Here is a 12,731-nt window from a genome sequence, read left to right on the forward strand (position 1 = left end):
TCCCGTGTGAGCTTTATTTATCAAAGTATATCTTACTTTTTCTGAATTAAAAATCTGATTTTTTTTAAGATCCCAAGAAAAAGAAACAACATGTTTATTTATAGCTGCCCACCTTGTGCCCACTATTGCCATAATAAACACACGCATACCAATTGCATTGTTAATTGATAAAGTAGTAACTATATTTGAAAAGGAACAAATAGCAGTGGAATTGGAAGAGCTTCATTATATTGATTATGGGTCAGGTGAGAGGTTTCAAGAGCTAATAAGACCAGGATTAGCTTGGATTGTCAGCCTGCAAATATCTCAGCACCAACAGCTCTTACAGCACATCCAGTAGGGTGCACAGATAGACATTATCTGTAGAAGAGTCCATTACTCAAAACTACGGTGTATCCTTCTTAGTGAGATTGAGAGTTTGGGCATTTATTCCCTTTGTTTTATACATTCCTTTCCCAATTTCTCTGCAATTGACACCAAATTGTTTCCTGTCTCTCCTGCCTCCTACCTGATTTGTTAACTAGCTTCTTTTTCCACATGTGCTGCCTGACCTCGGCGGTTCCAGCATTTTGTCTTTTCTCTCATTAATCATTGGTCATTAAATCCTGAAGATAGCCTGATTAAAGTATAATCTAAAAGCTACTTCTTTCTTACAGGTAGTAGCCAAGCATGATGATGCAGTTCCAGGCGATCCTACTAATGTATGTGCATTGGAGATCTCTACTTCTAGTGCCTCCCATAAGTTTCTGGGTTCCATTCAAATTGACCTTCCAGTGCTTCTGGAAGTTGATGGAGCAGCATTCAAACAGGCAGTTCCTCTCAGTGGAAATTTGCTAATTTACAAAGCTGAAGCGTATTCCCAAGCTTTACAATCTGTTGCAGGTAAAGGAAGCAGCATTTCTTGCATTTCAATTTCTTATCATCATTTGAAATCTCCATTGTTTTTCATTGATGTTCAGTGTTTATCAATCTTTGTATTACTCTGTCTTGAGAAGACTAATTATAGGAGTAAGTTTAAATAAATAATGTCTTTGCATAACAGCTTGTCATTAGTCAACTTGTATAAGTTTCATTTTATATTAATGCTGTAATTAAATACAAAAGCTTCAAACTGCATAAGGACTTCAGAAGCAAGAGTAGATAATTCAGCCCCTGATGCTTGTTCTGCCTATCATTAAGATCATGTCTGATCTTTTACCACAAAAGTCATTTTCCTGCACTAACCCCATATCCCTTGATTCCCTCTTGAAGAGAGCAAGTGGTCAAATAATTCTACAAGCTCTAAAGTCAAAGTAGTCAGAGGATAATAACACCACATGATACATTGCTGAATTCACAACATGAAACCTCTTAATTTGATCTATGTTATGAGTTAATTTGACTGTTTCAGCAAAAAACTGCATGAACCTGAACATGGATTATGAAATTCTCATTTCTCATTCATGAAACTAGGCTGATTTACAAGTCTTTTTCCCACACTTCACATTAGCCTTGAATATTTGTGATAATATGACTCTAGTTTGTAACTTTATTTGGAATGATAACTAGTGTACTAAAACATTTTTTAAAGCAATAAGGATCAGAGAAGTAACATTCAGCTCATCTAAAGATCTGTCCAAGGTCTTGCCTGAGTTGACTGAGACGTCTGTTCAAGGCTGAGTTGGCTGTAAAATTACCTTTTGATAATTGGAAATTTGAGCATTGATCATATTTGTAATCCAATGTAGGCATGTAACTAACACTTTGCAATGAAGTTGGCATCAGAAATTTGGAGTTTGTAGAATATCTTCATTGGGTCTGTGATATGACAGTTTTCAATTCCAGCTGATTCTGCAAACTTAAGGCTTAATTGTCGATTCCCTAATTGGTTGGATAACAAGAATTTCATTTAATACTGATGGTTGGATGGTTGACAAAACTTTATACCCATTAATTCCTTAACTTGCAGCAGCTCCTTAGAAAAAAAACATACACATTTTTCACACCCTTTAATGATAGGGGTTTATAAAGCGACCCTGGAAACCTAAAGTTCCCACAAGTTTCTTTTTTTTTCCCATTTCTGACATTTGAAGGGCTCAACTCCACTTTTCTATGTCATGCCTCTTCAAGCCAATCCCACTCTACCCTTTCTCCCACCCCAGTTCATTCCCTGCATCATGTTAGACTGTATTGCATTTGATAATCCAATTAATGGTCCTGGCAAACAAATGAATGGACTAATATCAGTGTGGAACCCTGAATAGGACCTATATTTGTAACTGTGCTAACTTGGTGAAGGTTATTCCAATGAGCTTATGTTGCTGCTATTGTTTCCATGGCAGGGAATTGTTTCCTGTGGGATCAGGATTAGAATTGCACACAGTATACCAGGAAGAGGTCTCAAAAAAGATTTGTACAATTGCAACAAAGCTTCCTTACACCAGCCACCTTAAATAAAAGATGTTACTATCTGTCCTACTGTATCTCCGTACACTTGCAGTGGTTTCTGTGCACTATCACGAACACGTAATACAACATTTGAATCTTCCTGGCCTACTCTCTCTTGTATCCATTATCTCTTTTGGTATATCTCAGTGTCTACACCTAAACAAATCAATAATGTTGCATAGAAACTTGAAGAGGTTCAAAACAACAATCAGTAATAATAAGACACGCTCTGTATGTTGGTGGTACAGTAGTGGCAGATTTTCAGGACAGTTGGATGTTATTCCTATTAATACCCAAGCACCCTTTAATTACAGTCTGTCCCCACTCATTGAAAGGGTTCTGTTTTTCTGAACGTCCATAAGTTGACCTTATCCATAAATCAGACAATACTCAAAAATCACTTTATACAGTTACCATACCTCCATGTTGACAGGGCATCAAAAGCACACAAGACTGGTAAGAAAGAACAAGTACTAAGCAGGGAAGGGGGAGTTGGTATCTGGTTCTGCTGTTTGTAGTAACGAATGGATGTACATACTTTATTTATTTATTGAGATACAGCATGAAATAGGCTCTTCAGTCCCTTCCAGCCGCACCGTCCAGCAATCCCCTGATTTAATCCTGCCTAATCATGGGACAATTTACAATGACCAATTAACCTACCAAGCAGTACACCTTTGTACTGTGGGTGGAAATCGGAGTGCCCGGAGGAAACCCGTACGATCTTGGGGAGAATGTACAAACTCCTTACAGGCATTGGCGGGAATTGAACCATAGTCACTGGCACTGTAAAGCATTGTGCTAACTAACCACTGCGCTACCGTGCTGCCTGGTACTTCGACCTTTTGAATTTAATAACATAATGGGAGCTTGATCAGAGATAGGGGTGTCCATAAATTGGGCATTTATAACCCAATCAATATATGTTTTTAAGATGTTACACAATTTACAGTAAATTCTCCAGTGAAGCTAGTAAGTTTCCAAGAGTTTGTGGGAACCTAGACCTTGATGAGTTTGTGAACCAAATGTTGAATCATCAAGATTTTCACATAGCACTTTATTTGAGTTAGACACGGCTGTGAGTTCTTCTATGAAAACTTTATGATATGAAGGGCATTTTATGAATGCCATTATTTAATTTATATGCTTATTTTTATGTTCCCTCCTTACGCATAGCACTACCTTTACCATATAAGCGTATTTACATCATTGGCCAATGCCTGTGTGAACATTTCAATTCAGTAGCACATTTTGGTGGAGGTTCTTGGGTTCAGGTGGACAATCCCCACTGATAGTTTCATTGGAGTTGTAAAGATGAGCTGCATGTGGTATGATATGAAAAATTTGTAAAGAGGTGCAGTGTTTGCTCCCAGGTGAACTAAAAAATAACAAGCTTGCTAGTCTGAGATAAAACAGTAATGTTTTTCTGGGATCTTGACCGTAAATTATCTAGCAACAAATAACACTAAAAAATTGATTATTTACTTAATTGTTTTTTCATTATATTACAATAATCAATATGTTTCTAGTTTTAAAAAAATCCTTTGCATCTTCCATCAGTTCACTCCCTCGGTGTAAATGCAGGTTGTTGCTTTGAACATCACTGCAATGTCCCATATAACCTTTTCCATTTATTCACTGCTTTCAATTCCTAAATGACTCATTAATCAGAGTAGTTAATTGATACTCTTCTTTTGTCTACTGACCTTGCATGATTTTTATTTCTGGTTTTTCTGCACGACTTATTTTAACCTAACTATTTAATAGACATATCTATTTACTGTAATTCAGTTATTTTTTCCTCAACATTTATTTATCATTGGACTGCTGCCCTAAAGTTTACAAATCTCATGACACATGCCGGTGATATTAAATGTTTTCCTTTTTTAGATATATTGAAAATTAAAACAAAAGTGTTATCCAATACTTCGTTACATTGTCTTAAAATGTTTGTAAAGTTTATAAAGAATACTTTTTTCAAAATTATGCACACTAATCTCTGCACCTAATTCTTCAGTTTTTATTTTATTTTATGCTATCTGAACCCTTGTTAATCAAAACAGTGAATTTTCTTCTCTAGATATTCTCTGGATATCTTCTCTTCTCAACATTGTGTACTGGAATTTTATAAGAAATACTCATGATCTTTGTGTTTTCTATATGTAATAGACTTGTTGATTCAAAGCTACTCATTGACAATGAATTGTAAATTATTCCGGTTAATTTTATAATTGTGGCTTTTTCTTCAGGGGTGCTGGCTTCAGCTGGAATTCAAATTGAATCATACAATGTTACAACTGCTGTGGAAGGACACCAGTGGTGCATTATGAGAATTACTTCATTGTTAGTAGATTTGAATCTTCTTGAGCATTATGTGAAGGTATCAATGCAGCTGACAATATGAATAGCACGTTCTTCATTTAGAAAAAAAGCATCAAAATTTAAAAGTCAATTTGACCAGAAAAAGTGGTGTATGGTTTGAATTTACTGTAATAATCGTGCCTTTTTCAATAGTACTGATTAAATTGACAAAATGTCTAATAAGCTAATGTAATCAGAAGCCAATGCATGAGATTTTTTTCAGTAATGTACCTCTGCCATTAACATAAAAGCAGAAAATGCTCAAAAGTTGCAACATGTCAGGCTGTGTGTTCAAAACTCTATCCATTACACCATCGAACAATCATTTGTTTCTTGGAGACAGGCAAATAAAGTATGATTGAGTAACTGCTGTTGAACTGAAAGTACTGATATTTCCTCTCACACCACACAGAAGGCTGAGAAGATCCCATGGCAAGTTAACTATCTTATGACTATTCACATCATTAGATTTGTTACCTTGGCATTCCCACCTGAAATAGTAACTGTGACAAACAGTCCTCATCTATGCAGAGAATACTGGCATTAGGGGCTTGTCAAAAGAGAAGGAACAGTTCAACAGTATCAAGCCAGAAGTTTAAGTTTCTAGAAAGAGTCTTGTGTCTGATAAATCATCACCAAATCATTCAAAAGCTCCTCAGTGGTAGGTCTCTTGAGGGCCTGTGTGGTTGGAACATCTTTCTTCAGGGTCTCAATGACTTTGAATGATTATACTGATGCTGAGCATAAGTACAGATAACCCCCATGACCATTATGACCATTAGGGTTATGGAAATACACACTTACATAATTCACAAACCTCTACTCAAAAAAATTTGAGATATGGAATAAAATTGGTTCTTGGGATTTATTTGAGGGAGAAAAAAATGTAAATACACAAAATTATTTTCAACTCGTGTTTCTTGACACTTGGAAATGATGTGGCTTCAAACTATAGAACACTGTGATATGGATTACTTTATATGAACACAACCACCCCTCCCCCCAATAACATGGTGGTTACCTGTGTTCCTATTACATAGAATATTAATAACAAAATGTTCTCCATCAAAACATCTGAAGGACGTACTTTTGTTTTTGTAAACCACACCACTACACTGCAGATAACGTAGCTAAGGTACTGCCTGACCTGCTGAGTTCCTCTAACACTTTGTGCGTGTGTGTGCGTGTGTAGCGGTAAATTGGCCAGTGCTGGTTCGCGACCAGTCTCAAATTTGATATTGCCACGACTCTCAAAGGACAAGAGCCAGTAAGGAATCCAACACAATAAATAACGAGACCACATTGTGACACTTGCCACTGCAATTCAGCAGTGTCAGATTTCCACGAATTATATTTGCCAAATGAAAGATCATCAGCCTGAAATGTTAACTGTTCTCTCCACAAATATAGTTAACCTACTGGGCATTTTCAGTATTCGTCTGTTTTTGTTTTTGACCTTTGTTGGAAAACTTATCATTGTTTCAGCAATAATTGACATTCATTAATAAATTTACGATGAAGTAATACTGTTTGAAATATTCTGGCTCATTACTCCAATCTCACTGTTTTGCAAAGCAATTACTTAGTTTTTTTTTGTTTTCCTATTGTGTCATTCCTGGAGAGAGGGTAAATGGGTAACAATTTAGTCTTTTCTAATCTTAATGTGTTTTGATACAAATTCATTTACTTGATTTCCAGCTTTTGCCAGTCAGATTCACGATGTGTTTACATAATACACAAGACTTATTGTGGACACTTTTAAATTTAATTTGAGTTGAGGTTCAAGCCACATTCTTGCAGTTTGATTTTTTTGTAAATCAAGGCTGAATTCTCATTTTTGTACTGAAAGAATGTTGCCCCATTGGAAGCACTATCTTCAAGGCATAGTGCTCATGGGTGAAAATAAAATAGCCCAGACTCATGGAGTTGTGGCATGTCAGCTAATAATTATCCCTTTCAAAAACACCCAGATATATTTACTATTCATAATTTCATTCCTGTTTGTGCGAGTTTGCTGTATCTAAATTGCATGTCACATTTCATAGATTTCCATAGTAATTACACTTCAAAGATGCCTCATCAGCTGAAAACTACTTTGCAGTAAACCAAGGTTAAGTCACGTAAGCACTTCCAGTAAAATATTTGATAAAGCAAACTGAAACACCAGCTTCAATAGTAAATGTTAATTCGGGACTGATGGTGAGTTAAATAGCTACCTGAATTGTTGTTCAGGGTCCCCTGCAATTCTCTTTCACAGAAGCAAGTCCTGTAGCCAAAATACAGCCATTCAAAAATATTGGATGATAGTAATTACACCATAAGATATAGGAGCAGAAGTAGGCCATTCAGCCAATCAAGTCTGCTCCACCATTCAATCATGGGCTGATCCAATTCTTCCACTCATCCCCATTCCCCTGCTTTGACCCCATACCCTTTGATACACTGGCTAATCAAGAACACATCTATCTCTGCCTTAAATATACCCAATGACTTAGCCTCCCAACAGCCACTCGTGGCAACAAATTCCACAGATTTATCACCCTTTGACTAAAGAAATTTCTCTGCATCTCAGTTCTAAAAGGACGTCCTTCAATCCTGAAGTCGTGCCCTCTTGTCCTAGAATCCCCAACCATGGGAAATAACTTTGCCATATAGCACCAGAAAATACTTACTTGATGATTTTATGGTCTTATTCAAAATCACTACTTTTAAACCTGCAATTGGATACTTGGGCCATGCATCGCTTTTCTTTAGATTCACTCAGCAGCACAATGACTATTTTGTTCCCTAGTACACAAAGAAGGGAGGTACACCATAAACACTATGAAAACTGATATAATTGATCCCTGACTCTGTGGGCACGTTTGGGCACTTACTGTCATAAGTTCATGTAGTTGTTGGGAATTGCAATGAGTAGCTCACCATCTCCAAATTGTGACCTCTGCTGTCAGATGCTTTCATGGCATGTATTGAGCACTTGTCTAGATGGGACCATCTATGACCAGATTGTTTCTTCAAGAGCAGTTATGTGACAGGAACATCTTTAGCCTCAAAATTTCCTGCCACTTTGGATGTATGTCTCTATTCCTCTTTGTTACTTGGCAATTTAGGAAGAAACATCCTGGAATAAGTTTCATTGTAAAGACTACCACAATTCAATGAGAGCTCCCCGTGACTTTTTCAGGAAAGATCCATGAATGGATTCATCTTGTTATATTTTTGTGCCAGTGCATGCTATTGTAGAACAACTATACATAGGTAAGCTGTTTATTACTTGTCCTAGGCTTAAGCTTATAGGAAATTCAAATCCTTAAATTAAATTGTGAAATAACTGGTTATAATATTGCAAATTCTGATTCATTTATTTATCACATGTACATCAAAATGTACAGTGGAATCAACTTTCCAGCTCTTAGATCCACCCCTCCCCTCCTGTCTTCAACTATCATTTTGGATCTCCCCCTCCAAAATCTCTTACTATCTCTTCCTTCAGTTAGTCCTGACAAAGGGTCCCGGCCCGAAATGTCAACTGTACCTTTTCCTATAGCTGCTGCCTGGCCTGCTGCGTTCACCAGCATTTTGTGTGTGTGTTGCAGTGGAATGCATTGTTTGCGTGAACATTTAAACATAAGGATACACTGGGGCAGCCCACATATTCCAGCGCCAACATAGCATACCCACAACGTTCAGCAGAACAACGTGCTACAACAGAGAAACAAGGTTCTTTCCTCCCACCCAGCCACCCACCTACTCACACACAGATGAGCCGCCAACCCCAGAATAGGCTGCCTCCAGCGCCCAGTGACCCTGCAGACATCAGGGCTCTGACTTCCCCAGCGGACACACAGGCCCCAGGGCTTCAGCCGTCAGACCTCAACTTCCAGACTCACTGAAGTTGTCTTCAACCTTTTGGGCTTTGATCTTAAGTTATGTTCCCAGAACTCCAACCCTTGAGCTCTGGAATATTCTAATTCTAAATCAGGAGGTTCATTCAGTATGTCCAAGACTGTAAGAGTTTTAGGCTAATGTTGAATCAGGATTTATGGGAAAACAGGCAGGAAAGTGAAATTAAGCCTGAAGGTTTAATAATACTTTATTATTGAATGGAAGTGTAGGCATACAAGGTTATATCACCTGCTGATGCTCCTACTTCATATGTAGGCATAGTCCTGCATGTAATATTTGGAGTATAATAGTGTAACCCTTGGCATAATACCCTAGGGAATATCAAAGTCAAGTTAAAATGAGAATCAAGTTTATTATCATTGTCTTGTATGATGTGAAATTTGTTCTGCAAAGGCAAAAATGACTATAAATTACAAAATAAATAATGTTAAAAAAAGGAGTAATGAGGTAACGTTCATGGACCATACAGATATCTGATGGCAGAGATGAAGAAACTGTTCCTAAAAATGTTGAGTGTGAGCCATCAGGCTCCCGTACCTCCTCTCTGATTGTAGTAGTGAGAAGGTGAAGGTCTTTAATGATGGGTGCTGCCTTCCTCAGGTACTGCTTCTTGAGATGTCCTTGATAGTGGAAAGGTTTTCACCTGTGATGGAGCTGCCTGAGTTTACAACCCTCTGCAGCTTTTTAAAATCCTGTGCTTTGGAGGTTTCATACCAGGCTTTGACGCATCAACTCAGAATGCTCTCCACAGTAGATCTATAGAAATTTGCAAGAATCTTCGGTGATAAACCAAATCTCAAGCTCCTAATAGATCTGCTGGCATGCTGTCTTCATGATTGTTCGGCCCAGGACAGATCTTCTGAGATGCTGACACCCAAACACTTAAAGTTGACCCTTTTCCACCAATTAACACCAGTTAATGTTCGAAGTTCACTGTGGTCTGCAGGATTCCTTTAGAGAGGCACCCACGCAGTAATAGCTACCCCCAATAACTAAGTATAATGCCACGTGGAACCCAGAGGAGCAACAGCAAAAGCAATCATGGTACTCGAAGGAAGTAGTCAATGAATACACAAAAAATCCTTATTTCTATAGGTGTTTGGATATTAGAAGCTGAAGGAGTATCTTTAAAGACTGACGTGTTTTTTTTAACATTTATTTATTAATGGATCTGGGAGCTGCTGTCTTGCAGGCATATGTTGTTCAACCCCAATTGCCCTGAATTAAGAAACTTGCTAGACCATTTTAAAGATCTGTGGAGCAAGAGTTACAATTTGCCAAAGCTGCTAATATTTAAAGATTTCCTTTTCATTTATAAACTGAATGGGATTTAGTAACAGTCTGGCACTGCAACTGTCACCAATATTGATGCAAGCTATTTGTTGCAGATTTTATTTTATTACCTTAAATTTTCCACCTACCATGGTCTTTTAAGTTTACATCATGTTCTGGAGGAATACTTCAGGTTTGTGATTATTTGACCTGTAACTTGCAGGAAACATGGTTGATATTTTCCAAAAATCCCACACAGTATTATGATATGAGTGCATAGTAATACAGCATAAGGTATGAATATTAAGCAGAGTACCAAAGACATCTGTGCTTTCTGAAATAATACCATCTGACTCCTACGTCAATTTTCAGAGAAACAGAATTTGTTTTTGCCAATTATCTGTTAGATTGTGCTTCTCATAACACAGTACTTCCTCCTCACTGAATACCTTGCACACCTGATTTTTAATTGCTAATCACTGTTCTGGGACCTAATCCACTAACATTCATACCAAAAGCAAGAGTTACACTGGCTTAAGCCATTCTATAGCTACTCATCCATTACATTTCTGATTCAAAGTGTACTCATCCTATCCAAATTAATCTCATTTTCCTAACTCTCACCCCTTTTATGTAAATAAGAATTTTTCTATCAATAGTGGCACTGACATCAAAGCAATCTGCTCATGAATATTTTGCATTCTCTATCACTGAAACTTTGCATTTCTGAATATTAATGTTTTAACAGATGGCTCTCTGCCATTTACAGTAATGTCGTGAAACAGATTGAACAATTAAGATTTAACAATTAAGTTTTTTTAAATGCTTTACAAAAAGTGAAAGATCTGTTGGTGCATATACCATTAATATGGAATTTATCATAAAAACAAATTGGAAAGTTTTTAAAGTATAATGCTGAAATTATTATTGACTCCACATAAAAATATTTTTCTGAGTGAGGCAGTACGTTGTTCAGCAGTAATTATGACTTAAGCTGTTCAAAAATCTCAGCATAACTCATTCAGCAAGGTTTGTGTTTCTCAAGGATGTTTACAATGAAATACATCCTGGAGAATAGTTAAAAATGAAGGTCAGATCAAGTCAATGATTTTAATATTTGCCTCTAGGTTAGTTTTAACAGCACACTTTTTGAAGGAGCAGAAAAGCACAGTAGCTTCCAGACTTCTGCTTTAGACAGTGCTGTTAGTTTTGCTAACTTATGATAACTATTGTTGACAGTTTGCCATAATTAAAATTGTGCATTTGATCCAATTTTACTTATAGCCTACAAAGAATATAACAATATCTTATTGCTGCAATTATATTGAAACTTTTAACAAAGACTCTCTCCATTCAGTAAAATTGTTAGAGGATGTGGCATTGTGACATCAGTTCTAGGTTCAGGTTGTTCTATAGATTTGCATAACTGTCCATCTTTTGTTATTGTGTCTCGCATATCCTATAAGGCTTAACACCAGAATGAGAGTTCCAGAAAGTTTCCACTGTAAGGCCGAATTACCTACACCAGTTTTTCGGGTGAAGTACTTGTTAATCTAATTTAGTCTTGCTGTTCACTAATTTAATCTATGCTAATACCATCTTGATTAAATTAGAAAGCAAAATACATGACTGCTTTATTCACAATAGCTAATTAATTGTGAAATTGATAGTTAATGTACAGCTTTCATGTATACATTAAATGAAAAGAAATATGGCTACTTCATGTTTATTTTCAATATTCAATATTGAAATAATTTGGAATCTTGCCTTCATATTTTGGTTAAAAATGGATCTAACACAACATATTTCTGTCATCTCCAAGACAGTCTACTTTTCACCAGTCATTTTGCCCAATATTCTCCCATCTCATCATAATCAAAGAGACATAAAAGGCTGCAGATGCTGGGATCTTGAGGGAAAAAAATCAATTCACTGGAGAAACTCCGAAGGTCTGGTAATTTTTGCGGAGGCAAATAGATAGTTGCTGTTTTGGACAGAGACCCTACATCAGAACTGAGAATATAAAGGGGAGATAGCCCATTTAAAATAGTGAGGGGGAAGAGGGACTGAAGCAAATGAGACGAATGATGGGTGAATCCATTTGAGGAGGGTTTGATGGGCAGATGAAACCAGGTGAGGGAAGGAGGGCTGGAGATAGTGACAGAGATTGGAAGGTGAGTGGAGATGATATGAAGAGGGGAGTTGAAATGGCTTGTAAACAAGAACTGAAGGTGGCCACTGTGGACAGAGCACAAGGTTTTCAGCAATGTTGTCGCTCATTCTGTGCTTGGACTCAATGCTGTGGTTACCAAACCCTATATCCAGGCTATTGTTTTCTTCAGACTTGACCTTTCTAACACATTGCTAATCAACTTAGCTTTTACTCTCTATTACCATATCAATCAAAATTCTCCTGCTCACTTCCTATCCCTTACCAAGTCTTGATCACTCATCTTTCTGTTTTTTCCAACTTATTTTTGCTTCTGGTTAAATAACTGACAAATTTTAACACTGTCCCTATCAAATCTTCTAGTCATAGTCATAGTCATACTTTATTGATCCAGGGGGAAATTGGTTAAAGGCCTTGTCCCTCTTTATGTTTGTAATCTGCCGTGTCTGCTATTCTGGGTTCTTGTTCATACCTGGTTTTACCTCTTCCACTTAAGATATATCAGTGATTTGGTTATTGGAGTTACAAAGAAAATCGTGAAATGCACTAAAATCTAAGTCTCGCCTTAAGTTAGCAGAAAATAACTGTTTCCAAT

General features: G+C 37.0%; 1 protein-coding gene across 2 annotated transcripts in view; it reads left to right on the plus strand.

Annotated features, from left to right (window-relative positions):
• phgdh (phosphoglycerate dehydrogenase) overlaps positions 1-6,303 on the plus strand; it is a 39,629-nt gene extending 33,326 nt beyond the window's left edge. For both annotated transcript variants that reach the window (XM_063052202.1, XM_063052203.1), the window contains exons 11-12: positions 657-882; positions 4,677-6,303. In XM_063052202.1, the coding sequence (XP_062908272.1) occupies positions 657-882; positions 4,677-4,831 (381 nt within the window). In that variant the 3' untranslated portion in view covers positions 4,832-6,303. The remainder of the gene's footprint in view (positions 1-656; positions 883-4,676) is intronic.
• Positions 6,304-12,731: the final 6,428 nt, after the last annotated feature.

This window comes from Mobula hypostoma, chromosome 6 (genome assembly GCF_963921235.1).
Source record: "Mobula hypostoma chromosome 6, sMobHyp1.1, whole genome shotgun sequence".
Lineage (NCBI taxonomy): Eukaryota > Metazoa > Chordata > Chondrichthyes > Myliobatiformes > Myliobatidae > Mobula > Mobula hypostoma.